Here is a 24,404-nt window from a genome sequence, read left to right as displayed (position 1 = left end):
GGAGGCAGGGAAGGACTCATGGAAACCCCGTCCCACGGAGCCTGGCTCCCTAAGCGCCCGCTCCTGGGCTCCTCTGCCACCTGGGCAGTCTGGCAGTCCCCACCCTGGGGGGACATGGCCCATACGCTCTGCAGGCATATACACAAGCGTGCATGCCGCTGCCACAGACCCGAGTGCACCCACACACCCCCAGCCCGCCCTCCAGGTGCACACCTTCACGCTCGCCTCTCCCAGCTTGGGCATTTGGAGCCCTAGCGGGACCCCAAGCATGGACATGGTGCATGAACACACCCAGGGGGCTGATTTGTCTTTGTTGGGTCTGGGAGGTGGGTCCAGCAGGGACCTCGGCCTCGTTGTCCTATTTCTTAACCTCCCCCTTCCCATGCAGCTGCTGTCCCCCTCCCCACTCACTCACACTTGTTTCTGCCCTTTGTTTTCCACCCTGGCCAAATCCCCAAGGCTCCTTTGGTCATTAACCTCCTGCTTTAATTAGCTTAGTGGGGAGGAAAGGGGAAGCAGGGCAAATTCAGGGGTGGGTGTCAAGGGGGAATCTCATTCTGGTGGGGACAGGAGGCTAAGACCAGCTGGTGACAAGAACGCCTGGCTCACAGTAAGTCCTATGCAACTGTGTGCTACTTCTCTTAAGGTGAAAACTAGCCACCTGGGCCACAGAGTAGGAGCCTCCCCCTGCAAGAGCCCCCAGGCCCCAGTGGCACAGGTGCCCCCCAGTCCGTGTTCCTGGGGCAGAAGACGGGGGACAAGAGCCCACCTCTCCACCCCCTCTCCCACTCAAGCCACAAAGCTTGTTAATGTTACATGGACTCCTCCATCCAGGGGGCACCCCTGCCCCACTCTGGGGCCCCCCACGGGTTCCTCGCCGGGCCTCCCCTCCCCTAGACCTTCTGCTGAGCAGCAGCCCTGCAGTGTGCCAACCCCTCCTGAGGCCCCCACCCTCCCATCGGGGCTCAAACCCACTCTTTCCAAGCACCGACTTAGTGAGCTGGGCTTTGCCACTCAGCCTTCGCGGCCTCACAGGTGCGGGCTCTGTGAGGCCACCCCCTCTGCTGCCCACCTCCAAGCAGGACTTTACCTCACAAACCAGGTCAGGTGTTTGGTTTCCGAGGCACTCCAGAAAAGGACACCTGGCCACAGCAGCTCACCCACCCATTCTTATACAATTATTTTGGGAAGTTCTTCTCAAAGCCCAACCCAGAGGCCTGGAGCTGCAGTACCATCCTCTCTGGTCTTGGGAAAGACCCGGGCACAAAAAGGGTGAGGAAGGAAAGGCTGGAGGTGCCGGGGGAAGGGGAGGAGAGGAGGCTCATTACACTCCGACTTCCCCGAACTCCCTCTAGAAACACCCAACTGCCCAACTCACGCCTTAAAAACTTACTTTTACTTTCACCCAATGTCCAGAGTCAAAGGAGCTGCATTAACGGGTTTTCAGTGGGGGGAGAGGTGGGTGAGGCCAAGGGGAATGACGGTGGAGGCCAGAGAACAGACAACCCCCCCCCACCCCCAGCCGTCTGCGGGGCCCGGGCCTGAAGGAAGTTTGGGGCCCGAGTCGACCCCGTCTCTCCTCTCTCCTTCTGTCGTGCCCTGAGCTCGGGGTTCTCCCCCGAAACTGTTAAGTCCTATCTTGCCTTTAAGACTCCCCCTGCCTCCCCGCTCCCTGCCCTCCGCTTCCTCCCTCTCCCTCCACACGCCCAACCTCCACAGCCCGCCAGCTCCCCTCTGCCGCTCGGAAGGACGAGAACTAACTCACCTCCCAGTCGGTGCCTCTCAGATCTCCGAGACTGGGGGGCGGGAGGGCATGGGGGGCGGCCTGGCCGCTCGGTGGGGAGCGGACCCCGTCTTTTGCCAGGGGGTCCCGCCCTCCAGCCCCGCAGCTCATCCTGGCCTCCACCGCGTGCACGGCCCGGCGGCGCCCGCATCGCGCTGCGGGCTTTGTCTGCTCTGCGGGGAGGCTGTCCCCGCGGCCCGCAGCCGGGACGACTCCGGGGGAGGGAGGGGCGGGGAGGCAGCGCGCGGGGAGGGGGCGAGGCCGGGGAGGGGACCGCGGCGACCCGGCCAGGCCGCTCCCGCCCCCTCGCCCCCTCATTACCATAAGAAAGGGGGGACCTCGGGCCGGCCGGGACGGCGGTGGGGTGGGGTGGGGTGGGGTGGGGTGGGGTGGGGTGGGGTGGGGTGGGGTGGGGTGGGGGCGGGAGCCCGTCTGCGGAGGGGGCGCTCCGTTAGCCTTTTCCAACCCGCTCCGTTTCCGTCTCCCCGCGCCCGCCCCTTGGAGAAATTAGGGACCTCTTCTTCCACCCCGCCCCCCCGCTTTGCCTCCGAGCGGGGCTAGAGACCGAAGGCACGTCCCCATCCTCCGCGGGGCTAGGAGCCCGAGCTCGCGCCCCCGAGGGCGGGAAACTACAACTCCCGGCATGCCCCGGGCGCCCCCGCGGCGCCCCCCCCCCCCCCCCCGCAGTTCCATGCTGCTCCATCCAGTTCATTTAAAACAAAAGAGTTTGAGCGCTGGAAGGGGCTGGGCTCGACTGGGGGCCACTGGGCGCCGCTCCCGGACCGGGGCTCGGTGCGGGAGCCTGAGGGGGGCGTCTGGACGGCGGGGTCTAGAGCCGCCCGGGTCCGAGGCGGGAGGGGTGGGGGCAGAGATCCCGCAGCCCCCCGCCCCCCGTCACCCCCGGAGAGGAAAGGAGAGCTGCTTCCTCGGTTTTGCTTCTCTTTCCCCCCACCCCCACCCCGGGGGCTGGGGCGAGGGGAATCGGGTTACAGGGTGTTTGGGGAGGGGGGCTTAGGGGGAGGGTCTATCTTTCTATCTCGCTTTCTTCCCCCCTCCCCAGTTCTTTGTTCCCCCCTCCCCACACGCCCCCCTCCTCTCCCCTCCCCTCCTCTCTCCTCTTTTCCCTTCCACCACCTCTCTCCCTCTCTCCCCCAGCTTTTGTTTCGCCATGCCTAGTCTAGTGGTATCTGGAATAATGGAAAGAAATGGGGGCTTTGGGGAACTAGGATGTTTCGGGGGAAGCGCTAAGGACCGAGGGCTGCTGGAAGACGAGCGCGCCCTTCAGCTGGCTCTCGATCAACTCTGCCTCCTGGGTTTGGGGGAGCCCCCCGCCCCCACGGCGGGCGAGGACGGGGGAGGTGGGGGGGGCGGCGCCCCCGCGCAGCCGGCCGCCCCCCCGCAGCCGGCCCCGCCGCCGCCGCCCGCGGCGCCCCCAGCCGCCCCGCCGGCGGCCCCCGCGGCGCAGACGCCCCAGCCCCCCACCGCCCCCAAAGGGGCCAGCGACGCCAAGCTCTGCGCTCTCTACAAAGAGGCCGAGCTGCGCCTGAAGGGCAGCAGCAACACCACCGAGTGTGTCCCCGTGCCCACCTCCGAGCACGTGGCCGAGATCGTGGGCAGGCAAGGTAAGCGGGCGCCGGGGCCGCGGAGAGGGACTGGAGTGGGGGGCACCCCATCCCGGCACGGAAAGTTCACTTCCTCTCTCCTTGCCCGCCTCTGGCCCTGTCCCTTCCCCACAAAGGGGGACCCGCCCCCTACCCCGATTTCCAAGTGCCACAAAGTTCCCTGCTACCCCCAGTCGGGACTGTTCTTCAGATATTTCCTTCCCGAGGGCTCTGCCTTTAGACAAAGAAATACCCTCTCATAGAGAGAGGGAAAAGGGAGGGGATCGGTCTCCCAATCCTGGGAGGCTGTCCGAGGGGGATGTCCACTCCTAGCCAGGAAAACTGGCGGAATGTGCGAAGAGTTACTCAGAAGCCCCTGCTCCGGGATCTGCTAGTAGGTTGGGGAGGGGGCACCCCTGGGACCCCCTACAGCTGGAGTTACAGACTTTGGGGGAGACCTGGCCCGGGAAGCCAGACTGAGTATCTGTCTCTTTGTTGGGCTGAGTGCAGGAATGGAAGGGGGTGTGGCTCATGGGAGGGTCCCAGCCCAGGGGAGAGGTGGGGAGGGGGGCTGCTGGGAGGAGGGAGTCCTGTGGTCACCCACACACCAAAGTTGAATGATCTTTGGGGTTTTGGAAGGGGTGCTTCCAACGAAGTGCCACGTCCTGGCGTGGACCTGTCCTCCTCCCTCTCAGGCTTTTGTTCTGGGCTGGCCACGGCCAGGGGCCAGAGGCCTGGAGAGGGGTCTCTGGTAGTGTGAGAGTAGGGCAGGGCAGGAGGGGGCATGCTGGGGGTGCGAAACCTTCACGTGGAGATCTGGTTGGAGGGCGTGCGTCTGGATGTGTTGTTGGGGGGGGGTGTAGAATTAATCCGGTGTGGTGTGTCTGATACCACACCCTCCTCCACTCCAGCATCCCTGGGTGGGCGGGGGTGGGAGTGTTGGTGAGGGTCCAGATTGAGCAGACGGGATCTTGGGGACCCTTCCCTCTCCCGGTTTCCTAAAGGGGAGTGGGGGGGGCGGGATTTGGAAATTGCAAGGGGGCTGGGCTGGGGAGGTGTGGGGTGGGGGAGGAGCAGGGGAGGAGCTGTCCCACCGTGGGGAACAATAGAAGAGCTGCCTTCCGGGCCCGGGAGTGAGGGAGGAGGCCCGCTGCTGGCGGGGGAAGAGGGGAGGCGAGCGGGGGCGGGGGGGGGCCCTACAGCACACCCCACCTCATCTGCCCCAAGTGTTTGGGGGTTGGGGGCATTTTGCCGTGAGATCCAGAATGGAGGAGGGGAAGATGCCACTCCCCTGCACAGCCCTCATCCCCCTGGGGCGCTCCATCTCTTGAGATTTCTGGTTCAAAAAGTTGGATTTCCTCCTGTTGCCAGAAACTAGGGACCCAGGGCCCTGGAATTGGGTGGGGACACTGATATCTTTTCTTGGGTGTGGGGGTGGTCTTGGGAGGCCCCAGGATTTCATGGAGTCATTCTTCTGCCTCTCAGCAGATGGGCCTGTCTCTCAGACAAGTGGGGGCATTTCTTCTATTCAGAGAAGAGAAGCCTCCCCTTGGTCCTTCAGTACACGGAAGTCCTCCCTCTTGTCTAACCCCCTCCCCTGCTGCAGCGCCAGCACGCCTCTTTCTGACCTCTAGAAAGGTGAAGCCCTGCGGTCTTCCCTTCCAGAGATGCTTCTCCAGGGTTCCAAACCCCAGGATGAGGTCCACCCATTCTGCGCCTCCGGGCCTCCAGCTTTCCTTCTTCCTCTCCTGTCCCCAGCCTGTCTGCCTCACCCCAACCCCAACCCCAACCCCCAAAGATACCCAGCTCTCACTTAAGTTGATGGGCCCAGAACTTAGAGCCAGCCCCCAGGTGCCTAGCAGAGGCCATGGGAGTGGAGAGCTGTAGGGGAAGGAATCATGGTTCCTCACCCCTCTGTGCCTCACACTTGGGACAAATATTTACCGACATTAAAGCAGCAAGGATGTGGGCTTGACAACAGGTAGGACTTCTCAACTGCCAAGAGGTCTGAAGACAAAAAGGGAGGAGCAAATTCTCCTTCCTGAGGTCTCTTGAAGGTGAGGAGCACTGCCCCCAACCCACTGCATCCTCCCACCTGCCAATCTGGTGGGTTTGGAGAAGAAGCCATCTGGAGTGAAGGAAGGAGAGGAAGCCAATGAGCTCACCTCAGGCCTGTTGCTGGAGGGCTGGGGGCAGAGTCAGAAAGCTAGGACTGCTGGCCTTGGTTTTGGGGGGAAGAGGTCATGTGGTGGGGGGATGAGAAAGGGGACAGGGAGCGTGTACCCGGAGAGAGGTGTGAACATGTGTGCCTGTGCCTGGGGGCAAAAGTTGTGGGTGTGCAGAGGAATGTGCCCTTTGAGGGCCGGGGTTGATGGAGGTGGGAGAGCGGGGTGTGTGAAAGGTCGAACACCGGTCATCCGTGTGTGTGTGTGTGTGTGTGTGTGTGTGTGCGCGCGCGCGCGTGTGTGCACCCGGGTGTGCACCACAAGTATTGTTTAGATAAAGGCACACAGTGCATCACGGCTCTGAGGTCCATGTGTGTGCAGACTCACACATGCAGCATGTGCGCCCCGAGAAAGCGGGTGAGCCTGGCTGTGTGTGAAGCTAGGGGCAGGGAGAGGGAACTCGGGAGAGGAGGAGAGAGGCTTGGCCAGTCGGCCGTCGGAGGGCTGTAGCCTTCAGAGCTGCTGTGGCCGCGCCAGCCTCCCCGACTTTTCTCTTCCCCTTCCCCCTCTTTGTCTCTCTTTGTCTGGGCTTTCTTCTTTCTCGTCCTGCCTCTCCCTGCAGTCTCCCAGCTGTAACCCACTCCTGCTTCAGAGCACGGGTCCGGGTCGCTCACCTCCTCAGTCCCCAGCCCGGCTCAGCTCTCCTGCCCCCAGCGGACAGGGTGGCCGGAGTGTCCATGGGGTCAGGGGCTGGCCCTCACACATCATTCTTTGCATCTTCATACGTCTTCTTTCCCTCTTGAAACTCTGATTCTCAGACCCTTCCCGGTCTCCCGCACTCCGCTAGTTGCTGCAAACTTGCTGGGAATGTGGGGCCCTCTGAGAGACATTAATGGGGGGGATCACAGATCATACAGCATGTGGGTATCAGTGGTCCCTGAGTAGACTGGAGGACACTTCTAATGAATGGAGCTCAAGTCAGGAGTAGATTGTGGGGTTCCTGAGTACGTTGGGGATCTGTGGAAAGCTCAAGGTCAGTGACAAGACTTTCGCGGTGGGAGGGAAGGGTGTGTGATGAAGTGATCTGGAAGTGTGTGAGTGGCCAGGAATCAGTAGAGAAATTGAGGAAAGGACGCATGGGTGGGAGAAGTTGGTCGATTTGAGGTTAGCAGCTTGTCTGGGAGGGTCAGTGGTTATTTTCTGGTTTCAGGGAGTGATTGAATTGGGAGGGGCCTGCATGGAACCGGACGAAAGGCTGGCACATTTGGAAATCTGTGGTTGACGTTGGGGAGATCCGAGAGCGGACTGTTGGAGGCAGGGTGCGTTCGCTCCCGCGGCTGGCGTCTCTGAGTAGCGATCGGGAGCTGACTGGCCCCAGCGCAGACCTTGCCCTGTGAGTTTCCTTCTCTCTCCACTCCCCCCCCCCCCAATCCCAGGCTGCAAGATTAAGGCTCTGAGGGCCAAGACCAACACGTACATCAAGACACCGGTGCGCGGCGAGGAGCCCGTGTTCATGGTGACCGGGCGGCGGGAGGACGTGGCCACAGCCCGACGGGAAATCATCTCGGCGGCCGAGCACTTCTCCATGATCCGCGCCTCGCGCAACAAGTCGGGCGCTGCCTTTGGCGTGGCTCCTGCCCTGCCCGGCCAGGTGACCATCCGCGTGCGGGTGCCCTACCGCGTGGTGGGGCTGGTGGTGGGCCCCAAGGGGGCAACCATCAAGCGCATCCAGCAGCAGACCAACACGTACATCATCACGCCGAGCCGCGACCGCGACCCGGTGTTCGAGATCACGGGTGCGCCAGGGAACGTGGAGCGCGCGCGCGAGGAGATCGAGACGCACATCGCGGTGCGCACCGGCAAGATCCTCGAGTACAACAACGAGAACGACTTCCTGGCGGGGAGCCCCGACGCCGGCCTGGACAGCCGCTACTCGGAGGCCTGGCGGGTGCACCCGCCCGGCTGCAAGCCGCTCTCCACCTTCCGCCAGAACAGCCTGGGGTGCATCGGCGAGTGCGCCGTGGACTCCGGCTTCGAGGCCCCGCGCCTGGGCGAGCAGGGCGGCGACTTCGGCTACGGCGGCTACCTGTTCCCGGGCTACGGCGTGGGCAAGCAGGACGTGTACTACGGCGTGGCCGAGACCAGCCCCCCGCTCTGGGCGGGCCAGGAGAACGCCGCGCCCACCTCGGTGCTCTTCTCCTCCGCCTCCTCGTCGTCGTCCTCGTCCGCCAAGGCCCGCGCCGCGCCACCGGGGGCGCACCGCTCTCCCGCTGCCTCGGCGGGGCCTGAGCTGGCCGGACTGCCCAGACGCCCGCCGGGAGAGCCGCTGCAGGGCTTCTCCAAACTGGGGGGCGGCCTGCGGAGCCCCGGCGGCGGGCGGGACTGCATGGTGTGCTTCGAGAGCGAGGTGACGGCCGCCCTCGTGCCCTGCGGACACAACCTGTTCTGCATGGAGTGTGCAGTGCGCATCTGCGAGAGGACCGACCCGGAGTGTCCCGTCTGCCACATCACGGCCACGCAAGCCATCCGAATATTCTCCTAAGAGCCCTGCCCCGGCCTCCTGGCTCCCTCCCCGGGGCGGGGGCGGGGGGGGGGTGGCGCCCTGGATCTGTTTTCCACTGGGGCCTTTTGGAAATCAGTGATCTGGGGGCAAGGTGCTTAGAGACTCACTCGATCCATGGGGAGGGGGAGGGGAGGCGACGGTGGCGGGGGTGGGGGGGTGGGGGGTGGGCCACTTTCAGAGCCTCTGGTCACCCCGTCCCGGAAAGGTTGGGAGGGGGCCAGGCAGGAAATTTTACTAGAGTTACAACTCTGATACCTCAACACACCCTTCAGTCTGGAAGCAGCTACGAGAAACTTTTGTTTTGCCAGAGGTGGCCCTTAAGGCATCCTGACCCCCTCGGTCTACCCCCCCATCTGTGTCCCACTACCCCTTCCTCGGTGGAGGGGATTGGGAAAAGGGAGGGGGAGAATTACCATCGGTATCTAGAGATGCGCTTTCCAATCCTCAAGCCCTCTCTGGCCCTGACCTTTGACCTCCTCACATGACCCTTTGGACCCCCCCCCCCCCACCGCCATAGCCTGTTTGGGCATCTGCTCCTGGGTTTCCAGTGGTCTAAGGGAGCTGGGGCCCTTTCAGAAGTCTGCACAGATTCCCTGAGGTTGGGGGGCGGGGAGGCATGTCAACCCATAAAAGGGCTCAGAGCTCACCTCCCCACGGAGCTGGGTGGAGGGGTCTGGAGATGGAGCTCCCCTCGGCCCCTCTGGCTGCCCCTCAGCCTCTCTCTCCTCCCGGGCTTTCTTCCGGTTGGGCTGTCCTCACCACTTTGCTCTTCCCACCAGCTCCCCTCTGCTCCCCTTGATGGCTGTCACTCCTGGCTCTGTCCTCCTCCGCCTCTTCTCCCCCTCCCTCCTGCCCCTTCTAGTCCAGCTTGGGGCTCACCGTCCCCCTGGAGAGAAGTAGCGGAGAAGAGCATTCGGATGACCCCCTCCTTAATTCCTCTTCTGGCATCTGGAGGCCCTCCCCACTCCTCCAAAGAAACACCTCGAATTTTTGTTGGAATGTAGGCTATTCTCAGTGAAAAGTTGAGGAGGGGACTAATACTGGGGTACATCAAGGGTCAAACCTCTGCCTCTACCATCTTTGGGCATTGTATTTAGGGAACAATTCTTGGGCTGGATCTTCTGGCTGCAGGCAGAGGAGAGGCAGGGTAGCGTATCTGCTGTTCAAGGGGCAGGAGGGAGCCTGAGGCGGGTGGGGAGGCTGCTGGACAGGAGGCTGCCCTCCCCTGCAGCCCCCACGCCCTGTGCCCCCTCTCTGGACCTGACCCAAACCCCTGTTAGCGAGCAAATCATGAAGTCTCTGTCCCAACCATGGCGGTTGAGGAGAGAGGCTGTGTCTTCAGAGAGAGCTCAGTGCTGGGTCAGGCGGGGTTAGGGTGCAGCGGCGTCCGGTCCGGCATCGCTAACAGGCCTAGCACCCTTCCTGCACTGCTTCCCAAGGCTCACCCAGGGCTGCCACCAGCCTCCCGCCCTCCTGATTCCGCTGGCCGGGCCAGGAGAGGGTGGGGGATGGGAGTCCCTGGGGGTCCCAGGAGATTCTTGTACATAGTGGGGTGGGGCTGTTCTGGGTGATCTCTGAGCACTTACGCTCGGGAGTCCCATTCTATCTGATGGAGAGGGGGTGCAGGGATGGGGGTACAGGGGGGATTTCCTCCTCTCCTTCCTCCTGTTGTGAATTCACTCACCTCTCCTCAGCCTACCCCTCCAGACCACCAGCCAGGGAGGGGAGAGGAAGGAGGTCACAGTCAGGAAAGTGGTCTGTGACAACTTCCCTCCTTCCCGCCAATGTGAGCCATCCTGAGATGTCTGTACAATAGAAACCAAACCAAATGGGCGCCCTCGGTCGCCTCGCCGAGGGGGTGGGGAGGGGGGGTGGGAAGAAGGGGTGTCCGTCTGTCGATCCCCCTCCCCCTCTCCACTTCTTACCCACAAAGGCAGAAGACTGTTAGGCTAGGGGGCTCGGAAAATTCAGCCCCACCCTACAAACTGAGCCGAACCTAGAAACCAACGCAAAACACACATAGTGAGAGACAAAACAGAGAGAGAGAGCGTGAGAGGGAGCGAGATAGGCGAACACCACACGGAGGAGACAAAACAAAAATAGCAAAAAAAAAAAAAAAAAACAGTTCTTTATAATTTAATATTCTATTTTAATAAAGGCGTTTATTACCGTATAAATGTAGCAAAGAACCTGGGCTAATATGAAAAAAAGACTTTTTATTAGGTAATTTATTATATGAAAAGGATATTTTATTTTATGATAAAGTGATCCTTAAAAAAATAAAAAAACTTTAGAAGGTTTAGAATATATGTAGGGAGAGAAGAAGAAAAAAATACATTTGTATTCAGAGTTAAATCTTAAAAAAAAAGTGTTTTTAATATATGTTCGGGTTTACGTTCCTTTTTTCCCCCCACTTTTTTTTGGGGAGGAATGTCATTTGCTTTTCGTGGGGAGCATCCTGGGATATGTGGTGGAGATGGGGGGGCTGGGGGAACCTGGTCCCTCTGGGGCCCCCCCGCTAGTAGATTGGATTTCACTCCATGGGCCCCCTCCCCTCTCCCCTCCCCCTCGGGGGAGCCGGCAGAGCCAAACAAAGAAAGGGATTAACAAGAAAGGAAGACGCGCTTGGACTGAGGATCCTGGGCTGCGCCCCCCTTCCCCTGCCCTGTCCCAGGGGCGAGTGGGGAGGGGAAGTCCAGAGCTGAGGCCTAGCAGGCCTGCGGGAACCCTCAGAGAGGTGCAAGATTTAAGAGAAATAGTTTTGTTTTGTTTTGTTTTGTTTAACCAAAAATGAGAGAGAGAGAAAGAGAGAGAGAGAAGAAAAAGAAAGAAACCGAGGGGTTTAAAAGAAAAGAATACTACAAAATAATAATTATTAATAATAATAATAATAATTCAAATTTATTTCATATAATCCTAGAGAAAAAGAAAGAATTACTAGTTACTTAGTAGATGATATTCAGATAGCTTAAAGTTTAGTAGCATCGAGGGCCCCTGGGTCCAGTAGAATGTATAAAAGTTGTAACGAAAAGGAAAGTAGATGAGGGAAGCGGTCAAGTCCACCCTGCATGTGAGGAATCCCCCATCTCCAGATACCAGGGTGGGAGCAGGTTGCTAGTTGAGGTTGGAGCTTCCAGTCTGCTGGGGTTGATTCTGAGAATCCTTGGGTTTTTAAATTGTAGGACAAACAGATAAGGGGCTCAGTCCCCAGGGTCTTTGAAAGATGGACATTGGTCATTTCAACCACACGGGAGCCAGGCCGGGGCAGCGGAGAAGGTGAGCGCATTCACCTGCACCCTCCCCTGTGCCCTCGCCCCTGGGGGCCTGCCACCCGGTCCATCCCCAGGTCTCTGCAGAGCAGTCCTTACTCCAAAGTGCTGTGTCCTCTTGGGGCTCTCGGGGAGGGTGGAGGCCGCTCAGCTCAGACCCTCCCGGGCCTGCTTCTCCGAGGCCCGAGGAAGTCCTTCTTGAAGTGTAACCTCAATGCACCCCATGAGGGATTGATTCAGGAGCCTGGTAGGTCATTCTAGAGACAGACACGCACACACTTCCCACGTTCGCAGAGCTTCACGAGGACTGGGGGTCAGCCCTCTGTCCTCTCTCCCACAGCCAGTGCCCCACTTAGCTTTTGGCCCCCATGGCGGTGGTGGGATTAACAACCTCAGTCATGGCTCTTTCCAACGGCGCTGCGCTCTCCAGGCTTTATTGTCTCACAGAAGTTAGACTCCAAGAATGACTTCCCACCCCCCACCCCCCACGGGGTACAGTGGAGACACTGTCCTTGAAGGCCTGGGAGAACGGCCCCCCTGGGGTGCGAAGGCAGGGGGCGGGCAGCAGGGACTTGGGGGGACGCCGCCCCAAGCCCTGTGCTTCAGCTCCCCTCCAGCTCTAAGGGCTCGGGTAAGGGCCACCCAGGGTGCCCTGGCCTGGGGGCACATCACCCTCCCCACACAAGACTGGGGAGCGTGGCTTTTGCATGTGAGAAGTCACCTAATGTTTTCTAGCACTTGCCTTCTACCAGCCCTAGCTCAGGGCCAGCCTCCCTCCCGTCCCAGGGAGCACGCGGAGCCTGCGTCTTCACACCTGAGATTCCGTCGTGCCCCTCCCCGGCCCTCGGCCCCAAACACATCTCCCTCTCCCCGGTGTACTCTTCTCACCCCACCTATAGGGAGATTCCCCCTGCTCTCTTTGTCCTAGGAACCCCGCTAGTTTGGGAAGGTAGAGTCTGGGGTGGGGAGGGCTTCCCCTTTCCCGCTGGAGGGTGCGGGTGGGGTAGGGTGGGAGGGGAGACAGCCCTGGGGCAGGGGGATGGTCTCTCCACTGTAGAAAGTAGAGTAGGGTTGTGGTCAGACTTAATTTGAGGCATCTAGTGAAGACACGTACAAATCCACCAAGGAAAAATATTTCAAAAGCAAGATAAAGGCGGGAAACAAAACGGACCCATGAATAATCAAGTCAAAGTGATGTTGCACAAAATGCAGAGAAACCAAGAAGGGGGAGGGTTAATGTATTAAATGTGCTATTAAGAACTTAATTTTATTAAAAGTATTATTAATTAAGGCTCTGGCCTCTTTCTCCGCATGTGGGCCTGACCTGCCATGGGGCAAGTGAGGAGGGGACCACCTCGGGTGCTGTGGGGCGGGGGGGGGGGGGGGGCGAGTCTTCTCAAGTGTGACTCTGGGGGCCCTGCCCCCTTGCAGGAAATGCTGGCTCCCACCTGCTCTCCACAGCTCCCTACTTGAGTCTCCAGGCCTTCAGTCCCCTCCTTTCCCCCCCATTTACCACCTAGTCTTCCTGGGGTGGGGGTGGGGGTACAGCCTGCCCCGCAGAGCAGGGGCAGAGCAGGGGCCGGGCAGGCCCAGGCCTGGTGCGGGAGACCCTGCCCTGGCCAGCCAGCTCCAGGGCTGTGTGCCAGGAGACCTTCCCCACTCATCCCACCAGGTTCGGTCCGTCCCTACACCCCACACCCCCTGGGATTCAGGCCACAAAACTGGGTAGGAGGCTTGGACCGCCCACCTCCCAGGCACACATAGACAGGGCGGGCCCCTGCCTCCCCTTTCTCTCCAACACCTCCCCCTGCCTCCTCCCCTCCACCCCTGGCATTGGAGTGACCTCAGTTCTTGGCACCAGGGCCCTAGGCACCAGATGGTGCCTGAGGGTGATTTCCTTTGTCTCTCCTTCCAGATACCCCCTCCTGGCCATGCTGCCCTCCCTCCCCCACCTGCCCTGGGGGTTGGCAGAGGGAAGGGTGGGCCCCTCCCTCCCCCTTGGCACTGTCCCCAGACCACAGGACTCCAGAGGCAGCTGGCCCTGGGGGGCAGTGGGTATGGTGGGGAGGATAGGGGGCAGGGAGGGGAACACCAGCTCAGAGGGGCCAGAGGTGAAGGGGAGGCACCGGATGGGAGGCAGCAGGCTGGCCAGACATTGGTATAAAACACAGCTTTATTTGAAGGCCAAATCTGTGTGGCTGGGGTGGGGGGACGGCAGGTAACAGAGAAACGGGGGTAGGGGGGTTGGGAAGATCTTGGAGCTCCATGGGGCCACTCTGACATGGGGAACCACAGGGCAGGGAGGTCCTGGAGCTGGGGTGGGAGTGGAGCGCCAAAAAGCCAGCAGAGGCAGGGCGGGTGCTAGCTAGGGTCAGAGGCTGATGCAGCAGGCCCTCTTCTCGCCAGGGCCCGGCTCCTGCCCAGCCTGGGCACTGCCCAGAGTGATGGCGTTGGTCCGGCTACTGTTCTGCCTCTGCTTGGACACTTTGCTGAAGATCTCTGAGGGGGGCGGAGGGCAGTGACGGGGTCAGGGGACTGAGGGCCCGCGCCCCCTACACGCGAGGCGCGGACTCGCTGAGCACGGGTGTGACCACACTTCAAGGAGACTTTGCTGGGAGGAAGTGGAGGGGGGGCACCTGCGTCCCTTCTACTTACCTGGGTGGAGAAGGGCTAATGTTTGGCTCCCTGGGAAGTGGAGGCCAGAAGTAGCCTTCTGGTTCCTTCCCCAAGCCTCAGTCTTAGAGTGGGGAGGGGGCACGGGGGAGGCTCTGAGGAGGCTGGGGGCCCACACAGGGGCCAAGGAATCATCTGGGGTAGGCAAGGGCTGGCTGGCTGCATTCCTACCCCCTCAAGAGCCTCAGGGATGGAATGGGGCTGCCAGATGGAGGCAGGGGCTCTAACCTTTGAGGACAGTCTCGAAGGCCAGCTCGACATTAGTGGAATCCAGGGCTGAGGTCTCCAGGAATAGCAACCCATTGTTTTCTGGCAGGAAAGGAAACACAATAATATTTACCTAATGTTTACTGTGTACATTTGCAATGTGCTAACCCCTTGGCATGTGTAGCTCATTTCAGGCTTGAAACCACCTGTGAGGTAGATTTGAATATGATCCCTTTTTCGCACAGGAGGAAGCTGAAGCCCAGCAGCACAGGGAGGCTGAACAAGGACTGACTGGCCAGGGGGTGTGAGGCTGGGCCATAGGACACCAGAGCCTGCACCCTCAACCACTGCATCTTGCTGCCTCTGACCCCAGAGGCCTCCCGGGGAGAGCATGACTGGAAAAGGTCAGGGGGGCACACCTGCCACACCGCAGATCTCTGAGCATCATGGAATGGCCTGCCTTAAAGGCAACAACAAATAATTGCCCAAAAAGACAATCTTAGGGCAAGTGGTGGGACATGATGAGGGACACAGGGTGACAAAAGGAGGGCTGGGAGACTCCGAGGAAGAAGCGATGCAGGTTGGGGGCCCCATGGAGGAAGTCCAGGCTGGGGCCCCAGGGCAGGAGCAGGGGCTGGGGCGGCGGGAACTGGAGCGCCTGGGGCAGGCTGGAGGGGCGGACGGGGTGGTGGTGGGTGGTGGTAGGCTCTCACCGGCAAACATTCGGGCCTCTTCAGTGGGTACCTCCCTTGCCTGCTGGAGGTCACTCTTGTTGCCCACGAGCATGACCACGATTGTGGCCTCAGCGTGGTCGTAGAGCTCCTTCAGCCAGCGCTCCACCACGGCATAGGTCTGGTGCTTAGTTAGGTCAAACACCAGCAGGGCCCCCACCGCACCACGATAGTACCTGGGGGGGGTGGGGGGGTGACAGAGGCAAGGTCAGAGGTGAGTACCGGAGATGGAGAAACATGAAGCTGAGGTCCAGGGGCCCACATCTGGCCAGGGCAACTCCAGGCTCTGGGCCTGAAGTTAAGCCCTCCGAGGCTACTGGCAGAGTGGGGGGGGGGTGGGGGGGTTGGGGGGGAGGTCCACCTACTGGCAGTAGGTGGGGCTTCTTCACACTGTGCTGTGTGATTCTTCCCGTTTTATCGATGTGTCAGCCGAGGCTCGTAAGAGCTCTGGTGACTAGTCCAAGAGTGCTGAGAGTGTGTGTGACTGAGCCCTGAACTCCTGCTTGCTGCCCCTCGGCAGCTGCGTCCCCCATCACACGCACAGACCACCTTCCTCACATTTGGCTCGCTGCTGCCGGGGTTTGGCGTGGCCTCGGCCTCCTCTGAGTAAGATGTAGCTCGGGGGCCAGCCCTTCAGGTGTGTCGTGAAATGGCAAAGGATGCCAAGTGCAAAGCAGAAGTGGGGCCACTCTCGATCCCACCGCCTCCCCCATCCTGGGTCCCCCTGACACCACCTGCTTGTATTATACAATGCCTCGGGTGCTTGTATTAAGCAGGAATTACTTATAACATCTTAGTCCTATGGTACTTTGAGGATTACACCAAATGCTCAATGGAAAGTGCCTCATACCTCCCTGGACACATAGCAAAGGCTCGGGAAGTGGTCCCATAGCTGCTGCTTGTTGCCCTAGCAGTTGGTACCACTGTATCTGGCCTCAGGCCGTGGGGCTCACAGCCCCTGGGGCTCACCAGGGCCACGGAGTCCTGGGCTCCACCCAGGGAGCACATGGCCCCGCGGCCTCTCCTCCGGAGGCACTCCCCAACTTCCTCAGTGCCCCCCGACCCCAGGCTCACGCGGAGGTGATGGCTCGGTACCGCTCCAGGCCAGCTGTGTCCCAGATCTGAGCCTTGACAGCGGCCGTGCCCAGCATGACTGTGCGAGTGGAGAACTCAACCCCGATGGTGGTGCGGCTGTCATGGCTGAACTCGTTCCGCGTGAACCGGGACAGCAGATTGGTTTTCCCCACGCCTGACTCACCGATCAGCACCACTGCAGGAGAGGAGAAACAGGGCTGAGCTCGGGGGGTGGGGGGAGCACCCATCGGGAGCAGGAGCTGAGCCTAGGAAACTGAGGGAGGAGCCTAGCCTCCTGGCAGAGGCTTCCAGACTGCCCAGGTGAGGGACCAAGAGTCGGGGCTGCAGGCCTAACAGCTTTCTTGGTCTGGTCAGCCTACACTTGTGATGGGGTGCCATCCGCGGGCTGTTTGTGGGCATCAGTGTTGAGGGCTACGAGGTTGGCAGGGTGTGTGGATGTGGACGGGGTGTAGGTCTGGGGAGGGCTCATGTTTCTGGACCAGGCTATGTGACAGCATTGTGCCTGTCTGTGTATGAGCCGTGAGGACGAGGAGGCTCAGTATGTGTGCATGTGTGTGTGTGTGTGTGTGCATGTGTGTGTGTGTGTGTGCATGTATCCGTGCATGTGCACGCGCGCATGCGCGCGCTTGTGTGTGTGCACATGTGCGCACGCGCATGCGTGTGTGCGTGTGTGCATGTGTGCGTGTGTGTATTGTGTTTGTGTGCATGTGATGTGCGTGTGTGTCTGTGCATGCATGTATGCGTGCATTGTGTGCGTGCGTGTGTGCGTGTGTGCATATGTGCGTGCATGTCTGTGCATGTGCGTGCATGCGTGTGCGTGCGTGTGCATGTGTGTCTGTGCATGTGCATGCGTGCATATGTGCATGTGTGCATGCATGCATGCATGCGGGCAGGAAGCCGCCACGTGAACACAAATGCAGGGAGGACATTTGGCAAGTGATGCATCTGGGGAGGGGGGAAGTTCAGGGGGGTAAGAAGTTAGGATCCAGCTGTCCCCAAGGAAGGACAGTTAAGAACACCGGGCTGAGTGTGGGACAGGCCTACCCTGACATGCGTTTTCACATGAACCATGGGAATAACAATACTATTTTTTGGATTGTTGCAAGAAGTAAATGAGATATCACCCAGGCTGATAGTTGTTGTTGGCAGGTCAGTTCTTTCATGGCGTTTCCAGGACTGGGATCTACGGGGCGGGGTGGGGGGGGCAGTGAAGAGCCTCTGGGCTGGTGCGCAGCGTCCAGGGCCCAGCTTTACCTACCACGGGTGAGCTGGGCGCTGGAGTAGGGAGAAGGGGGCTGATGCCAGGACGACCCACAAATTGCACAACCCTGAGCGAACACCCAGGATTATGGGAGGACCCCTAGGCTGGCGCCCTGGGAGCCACATATTCTGGTCCCTGGTCCCTCCTTGGCCTCTCACTCGGCTAGTGACCTTGAACAAGCAGCTCAGCTTTTCTAGGTTTTCAGTTTTCTTGTTATAAAATCTATAAAGCCCCCTGGAAGGTGTGCAGGGAAGGAAGGAGCTGGGAGCAGTGTGGGCATGGGTGTGTGTGTATTCCTGCCTCCCCCCTGCTGAGACCCTCATCCCAGCTCACCCCTGCCAGTGGGTGGGCCCCTCGCCCTGCCTTCACGCCCAGAAGGTGCTCAGGGCAAGGGCTTTGGAGCCCCAGAGACTTGGGTTTGAGTACTGACTTTGTGACCGTTTGTCAGCTACTCATCCTCGTCTGTAAAACGGAGACACTAGGTGTCAACAGTGGTTGAGCACCTACTATGTGCCAGGCACCATCCTGAAAGCCTTTCACGTATTGACTCTAACCCCCACCACAGCGCCACGAGGCAAGTACCACGATCACCATCATCCCATTTTTAGAGGCGAGAAAAACAGACACTTGGTGGAGAAGCGGCTGGTACCAGACAGCATGGCTGGCTTCGCAAACACAGAGGTGTGCCACCCCGATCTGCCTTCAAAGAAGGACGAGCCCCCAGCCCCCAGCTCCCTCTGCTCGCCCTGCCCCTCCAGGGCTGCCTGCATCCGGTGCCCAAGCAAGGTGAGGGCAGCACAGCCCCCACCGCCCTTGGCCAAGGCTCTGTGACCCCGTGCTGCAGTTTGGCTTCTCCCTGTGTCTCCTCTCCCTTCCTTCCGCCAGAATAGACACCTTATATCCCAAACTTCTCAGTGTCTGCTTCTGGAAACCCCAACCTGCACGAACTGTAATCGTAATCGACAGAGCTGAGATCTGGCTCCTGACCACTACGCTTGCAAAAGGAGAGACGCGTTTTGGGGTCGTTATGGAGACTAACGAGCTCGGGGCTGGCACAAAGAAGGGCTCAGGAAAGGGCAGCTACTAATAACAGTGCCGCCCCAGCCTCCCCTTCCTGGACAGAGGCCCGGAGTACTGGTTCCCCAACCGGAGTGGCCTGAGTCCCGGCTCCAGTGAGGGTGGGGCTTAGGCGGGGAGAGGCAGTGGGGTGGGGTGGCTGCACCGGGAATCACGGCTCTGCAGTCCACCCTGCCCTGAAGGAGATGTGGAGGTGGGGGTGCACCGGGGCTGGGGTCTACAGGGGTCCCATGCAGGGGCTGAGGGCGAGGAGCAGGAAAGATGCATGCATACTTCCAGGATCAGCCGAGCTGACCCTGTGCCTGGTATGTGGGCCCAAAGGGGCTGCCAAGGGACATCAGACAAGGCCCCAGCCCTCAGAGTCTTCCAGGTTCCTTTTTTTTTTTTTTTTAAGATTTTATTTATTTATTTGACAGAGAGATAGACAGAAAAGCACAAGCAGAGGGAATGGCAGAGGGAGAGGGAGAAGCAGGCTCTGCACTGAGCAGGGAGCCTGATGTGGGACTCGATCCCAGGACCCTGGGATCATGACCTGAGTTGAAGGCAGACGCTTAACCATCTGAGCCACCCAGGCGCCCCCAGAGTCTTCCAGGTTCTATAAGACCCTGCTCTCGATCTATTACATCTTCCCTGTCTTCACCCCGAAATGGACAGAGCTCTCCTTTCTCTTCTTTCCTGCACATCCACCCAGAAACAGGGCTTTTTTCTCTCCAGGTTATTCCCTCTCTTCTCAGGAGGGAAGTCCTCTCTGAAGTCTGACCTCCATCTCTTGTGCTGCGCGCTTGACAATTCCTAGGGGTGTGGGCTTCCTTTGCAAATGGAGCAGAGGGGCCTAACGTGGGCCCCACCGGGGAGTGATCAACATCATTATCTGCACGAGTAGAGCACTCCGGCACCTCCAGAACTTTTGCCCCAGCAACCAGACCCTCCCCCACTCCCTGCAGCTTGCTTTCCTCTCCAAAGGAATGATGGGCCCGGGGAGAGTCCTGGTAACAGGTAAAAAGACAGGAGGGGTGCTCTCTGGCTCTGACGGTCTCTCTCTTTATGGACCCCAACTCACCCTTGAAGACAAAGTTATAATCTTCCTCGGCTCTGTTCCCCATCCTGGCTCTGCATGGAGGGTACAAGTGGCTTCAGGGGCGGAGGTGACAGGTCTATGCCTTGGCTCAGTACCCTCCACTCTCAGCTCTCCAGAGACCTGGATCCGCTGCTCCTCTCATTGGGGGTAAAGAAACTTCCGCAGGCAGAGGGCTTGAGGGCCCACTTGAGGCTAGGCAGGGCCTGGGAGGCTCAGCTCTGGCAGGTGGGGTGCTGCAAGGAAGCCAAGAGGACGGAAGCTGAGAACAGGAAGAACAGGTGGTGGAGACCTGGGGCCCAGGTGGGTGGAGAGATGATGACGTCAGACAGGTTAGGCAGGTTGAGTGTCTGCTCTCAGCCGGTGCTCCCGCAGCGGGCGGGCAGGCTGGTGGGGGGGGGAACACGGCGGGGGGGGGGGGAGCTGGGACAGGCACAGGACCTTCAGAGAGCTAGCTGAGGACTGAGTGCACGGGGCTAGGGCTCCTGGGACCGGGAACCTACCTGGGCAGCCACCAGTGAGTGAGAAATAGCCTCTCAGGGAGCAGAAACCTGCTTGGCCTCCTGCTTTTCCTTCAGAGCCTCTGGTGGGGGGTGATTGGGGGCACCAGGGGAAAGGCTGCTGGGGAGAGGGGTTGGCGCTGACGGGTGCCAATCACCTTGCTGCAGTGCAGAATTCTGGGAGCGGTGTTGTGTCTGCCCCTCCCGACAGCCCAGAGCCTGGGAAGGGCGGTGTTCCTCACCCTGGGTGGAGCTGAAACTCGCCACCTACTTCTCCCCTGGGACGGTCCCTTCCTCTGGCACTGGGCTAGGGGCTGATAGCTCCCTGTCCACACCTGCTCTAAGGACCCAGGGTAAGCAGAGAGATGGGTGGGGCAGGAGTTTGAGTGCGGAGCAGGATCTGGAGATGCCTCTGAGAGGCCCCCTGACACCCCCTCCCCAGGATCGGGGGTCTCATGGTAAAGCCCTACCGCCTGCAAAGGGCTTCAAGATCTGGAGGGTGTGAGCGTGGGGTGGCCCTGGTAGGTGGCTAGTGCACACTCTTCCAACCCCAAGGGCAGAAAAGGCATCCCCCCAAAGTTGGGACTGAACGACACTGGCCTTGCAGGGCCCTATATTCTCGCTGTCCAATAGGACCCCCAACAGGCCCCCAGCAGCCTGCTGCTTCTGAGGTCGCTCCCAAACGTGGGCCTATCAGGTGGCTGAACTCCTGCTCAGAGGGGCAGGGCCGAGACGGTCATGTCGCTGAGGCGCCCCAGCCGTCAGAGGGCAAAGGGGAGAGGTGGGCCCTCAGGAGTCTCTCCTGAGCAATCCTCTGTTCCACCTCCTTCGGCTCCTCCCATTCAAGAAATCAGTCATCACGCAAGATAGGAGTTCAAGTTTATTCTTGGAAAGAACAAAGTCTCACCCTCCCCCCACCACCCGGAAAGGCTTCCCCAGGGGGCCCTGCCCCTCCAAATGGTCATTTATCTTTTTTGACCCCAGCTTCAGCCAAGGCTCATTATGAGGCGGCTACTTGGGTAAGGGGTTCCTCCAGGTACTGCACCAAGGCCTGGGCCTGCAAGAGGGGAGGAGAAATCAGGCCCACACAGGATCTGCCACTAGAGGGATCCCCAATCCAGGCCGGCGCCCGCTGCTAAGCACCCAGCCCCCACCCACTCCTGGGAGTCAGCTCTCTGCAGACTCCAAAGAAGGTGGTGGGGTGGGAGTGGACAGTGAGGAGCACAAAGGCTGGGCCCACAGTCGTAGAGGAACGGGTACATACACACCTTGGCCTTGAGCATTCCGAAGCCCACCGTCTCCTTGGCATACATACACAGCAGAAGGTTGGCCACCCGGGTGATGGCAACACGGCCCTCCTGGTGGGGGGTGATATCGTGGGATGTAATGTTCCGCTTGGCACCCTTAGCCCTCTCTTTCCCCAAGGGCTCCTCTTCAGGGAGACTATCATCTTCTTCCTTCCATGCCCTGGGCATGCATGGCAGGGGGCTTCAGATGAGGGGCTGTGGCCATAGCCCCGGACGTGGGGTCCTGAGCTCAGATTCCAGGGTCAGCACAGCCCCCTACTAACCAACCTCCCCCCGGGAAACTCAACCTCGCAGAAACTTGGTTTCTCTGTGACCCCTACCTCAGCCCAGTTGGTGAGGATGCTAGTACACAGGAGGGAGTTTTGAAATTGCAAAGGGCCGTCCAAATGGTTGATATCATTATTATGGGTTCACCCCAAAGACCCTCTGAGGAGTGTGGGAGCAATTAACCTAATGTATGATTCTCTTTTCCCATGGTAAAGTTTTTCAAATTGCAGGTCTGACTCTAGGGTTCCATCAATTAAGGAGGTGGGTCAGTATGAAAAAGAAGAGAAACGGAGTGCACTGCATGTTTGTTTTCGTTGGTGGGGTGTGGGCTCTGACTTAAGAGCTATTTCTTTGGCTGGGGTGTGGACAAGACGTTGGAAAGCTGCTGCCCTACAGCACCAACTCTAGGTTAGGCACCAAGCAGGAGTCATCAACTGAACCGAAACGGCATCCTTGGTTGGGCATGGGGTGAGGATGAGGTAGGCAGGCCTGTTACAGTGGAAATCCTTTGGGAAGAGTTCACTCTTGGGCCTTTTCAGTTTGGTTCAGCGAACTTTCACTGGGCATTTGCTGTGTGCTGGGAGCCAGGTGCTGCACTCCCTCCTTCTCTGGCCTCACGTCCTACTCACCTCCCCTATTCCCATGCTGCTCCAACTACATCAACCTCAGGGCCTTTGCACTTGCTGTTCTGTCAGAAATGTTCTTCCCCTAGACGGCCATATGGCTGGCCAACTTCCCTCAGACCTTTAATGAAATGTCACCTTTTCAGTGAGACTGTCCCTAATATGTGCCTCACCCCCTCACTTCCATTTCACATAGCATTTTCAATATCTCACATTCTAGTGTTTTGACTTACATACGTATTTTACAGCACACATAAAACCATAAGCTTCTGTGAGAAGTTAGGAAGGCAGTTTTGGTCCTGTTTGCTTTTTCCCTAATCCTTGAGAACACTGCACGGACCTAAACATGTGTTGGCCGAACAAATACGAAGGTGAGTGAGACCCTTTCTGTTTCCCGGAAATTCACAGTCTAATGGCTACTTCCCCTTTCTGGGCTGCAGCTCCCTCTTCTGTAAACTGAAGGGACGGGCCGAGGGTCTGGAGACTCTGCTGTGCTTCTGTGAGCCTGTGACTCGGGGTGACAACACTGTACAGTTTACATCCTCTCGTGTCATCTTCACGACAAGCCTGTGTCATGCACTCCCGTTGGGCGGTATTACTGTTCCCACGTTGGAGATGCGGTCAGGAAGTTCAGAGAGCTCAAGTGACTTACCCAGGGCTCCACGAATGACAAGTGGCGTGGCCAGCTGAGGCCAGAAGCCCAGGCAGACACTGGGTCCCGGGCCCCCTCCTCACCACTACTTGAATGCACAGGGTCCTGCCTACCGCGGTGCTGCAGCAGACCAACTCTTGGTAGCCCGCGGAGAGCCTGTCCCTGCCCCTCCAACCATCCAGGGTGGGGTCCAGGTAGCCCCATGGGGACCCCCTTGGGGGACGGAGGGAGTGGCTCCCCTCTCCATACCATGCAGTCCATGAGGATGAATTTGAGATTGTCTTCGTTAAACGCTTGGTTCCCGTTGCGGTCGTAGGCGGCCCAGATGTTGCTGGCGATAGCCGCGGTGACCCGGGCGTCCGTGTCCCCGTAACCGGAGTAGGCCAGCAGAGAGCCCTCGTTATTCAGCAGCCTGGCGAGCGGCGGGAAGGGACAGGGACGTGCTCGGGGCGGCGAGAAAACGCCTGCGCTCTCGCCCCACCTCCCGCCGGGGCGCTTCCAGGAAGCAGGGGTCTGGGCAGAGCGCGGCCCTTCCCGCCGGCCGCCGCACCTCTGCCCTCCGCCCCCCCCCCCCCCCCCCGAGACCCTTCCCCAGCGCGCCGCGGGCTCGCCTCCTCCGGCCGCACTCACAGCGTGCTCTGGACACCTCCGGTGTTAGCCTGGCTTAGCACCTGGGTCAAAGCCTTGGGACGCAGCATGCCTGCGGCTCCCAGGCCCGGGCTTCCGCGCCAACCCCGAGCTGCCTCCCGCGGGCCTCCGCGGGCACCTCCCCGAGCTCCCCGCCGCTCCGGAACTCCCCGCGACCCGGAGGTCCCGGCCCGGCTCTGGGGTGGCGACGCAACACCGCCCCGCCGCGGGGGGCGCCGGGAGTTGTGGTTCCGTGTGGCCTCGCGGCGCACCCTGGGAACTGTAGTTCGCCTTTCCCGGGGAACCACGCGGTTGTTGGGGGGTAGAGAGCGGGAGCGAGAGGACTGGGGCAGGACTGGAAGGGCGTTTAACAACCCACTCCCCTCCCCGCCACCCCGCGGAGAGAAGAGTCAGCATGCCCGCTTGACAACCCACGACCAGAAACTGAAAAAAGAAATCCCAGTGTTTGTCAGGCACACGTTTGGTTACTTTTCTGGGCAGTTCCCTACGTTATGCACGACCCTGTGAGATGAGACCAAGGCTCGGAAAGGCCCCTGGAACCGTACTCAGTAGACGCCGGGCAGGCCACGACCTCCGGGGGCATAGGCAGTCCTCGAGATGAGAACTTGGGTGGACGTCCAGACGCGGGGGTCAGTCCGCCTCCGACTCGGGAGAGGCCCGGGAGCCGGGACAACGCGGCGGCGACAGGGACACGGCGTTCTGTCCCGGAGCGGGAGTCACAGCGGAGGCGGCGGGCCGGGGCCGGCGGCGGGCTGTCTCGGGGAGGCCGCCCCGCCCCGCGAGGCCCGGGCCGCCCCGGCTGCAGTGCTCCCCCCAGGCCGCCCGGGGCGCTGTGGGCGCAGTTTGTCCGGAGGGCGGCGCGGCCGCGGAGAGGGGAGGGGAGGGGAGGGGAGGGGAGGGGAGGGGA

The 24,404-nt window shown here is 60.2% G+C and overlaps 3 protein-coding genes across 3 annotated transcripts; 1 reads left to right on the top strand and 2 right to left on the bottom strand.

Moving 5' to 3' along the window:
• Window positions 1-2,705: 2,705 nt before the first annotated feature.
• Window positions 2,706-8,175, top strand: MEX3A (mex-3 RNA binding family member A). Its single transcript, XM_035722507.1, has 2 exons — window positions 2,706-3,405; window positions 6,986-8,175. Exons 1-2 carry the CDS (start codon window positions 2,952-2,954, stop codon window positions 8,089-8,091), a joined length of 1,560 nt encoding a protein of 519 aa, XP_035578400.1. The 5' UTR covers window positions 2,706-2,951; the 3' UTR covers window positions 8,092-8,175.
• Window positions 8,176-13,536: 5,361 nt separating this feature from the next.
• On the bottom strand, window positions 13,537-20,139 carry RAB25 (RAB25, member RAS oncogene family). The gene is made up of 6 exons (XM_035722417.1): window positions 20,004-20,139; window positions 19,486-19,736; window positions 16,067-16,262; window positions 14,975-15,168; window positions 14,283-14,363; window positions 13,537-13,880 (listed from the first exon to the last, which is right to left on the bottom strand). The coding sequence occupies exons 2-6, from the start codon at window positions 19,526-19,528 to the stop codon at window positions 13,753-13,755; spliced, it is 642 nt and encodes a 213-aa protein (XP_035578310.1). The 5' UTR covers window positions 19,529-19,736; window positions 20,004-20,139; the 3' UTR covers window positions 13,537-13,752.
• A 728-nt stretch (window positions 20,140-20,867) lies between these two features.
• On the bottom strand, window positions 20,868-23,695 carry LAMTOR2 (late endosomal/lysosomal adaptor, MAPK and MTOR activator 2). Its single transcript, XM_027610861.2, has 4 exons — window positions 23,480-23,695; window positions 23,099-23,261; window positions 21,269-21,358; window positions 20,868-21,057 (listed from the first exon to the last, which is right to left on the bottom strand). The coding sequence occupies exons 1-4, from the start codon at window positions 23,545-23,547 to the stop codon at window positions 21,001-21,003; spliced, it is 378 nt and encodes a 125-aa protein (XP_027466662.1). The 5' UTR covers window positions 23,548-23,695; the 3' UTR covers window positions 20,868-21,000.
• Between the last annotated feature and the right edge of the window lie 709 nt (window positions 23,696-24,404).

The sequence above is a fragment of the Zalophus californianus genome, chromosome 10 (genome assembly GCF_009762305.2).
Source record: "Zalophus californianus isolate mZalCal1 chromosome 10, mZalCal1.pri.v2, whole genome shotgun sequence".
NCBI lineage: Eukaryota > Metazoa > Chordata > Mammalia > Carnivora > Otariidae > Zalophus > Zalophus californianus.
Note: the sequence above shows the minus strand (reverse complement) of the source record. Positions and strands in the feature narration are given on the sequence as shown.

Bases quoted from the DNA above. Each gene is read 5' to 3' on its own strand.
- MEX3A (XM_035722507.1), top strand. From the start codon at position 2,952: ATGCCTAGTCTAGTGGTATCTGGAATAATGGAAAGAAATGGGGGCTTT. The intron at 3,406-6,985 runs GTAAGCGGGCGC...CCCCAATCCCAG, and splicing joins CGAGATCGTGGGCAGGCAAG to GCTGCAAGATTAAGGCTCTG.
- RAB25 (XM_035722417.1), bottom strand. From the start codon at position 19,528: ATGGGGAACAGAGCCGAGGAAGATTATAACTTTGTCTTCAAGG. The intron at 16,263-19,485 runs GTGAGTTGGGGT...CCTCTCCTGCAG, and splicing joins TTATAACTTTGTCTTCAAGG to TGGTGCTGATCGGTGAGTCA. The intron at 14,364-14,974 runs GTGAGAGCCTAC...CTTTCCTGCCAG, and splicing joins AGAGGCCCGAATGTTTGCCG to AAAACAATGGGTTGCTATTC.
- LAMTOR2 (XM_027610861.2), bottom strand. From the start codon at position 23,547: ATGCTGCGTCCCAAGGCTTTGACCCAGGTGCTAAGCCAGGCTAACACC. The intron at 21,359-23,098 runs GTATGGAGAGGG...ACCCCCCACCAG, and splicing joins TCATCCTCATGGACTGCATG to GAGGGCCGTGTTGCCATCAC. The intron at 21,058-21,268 runs GTGTGTATGTAC...CCCCTCTTGCAG, and splicing joins TCGGAATGCTCAAGGCCAAG to GCCCAGGCCTTGGTGCAGTA.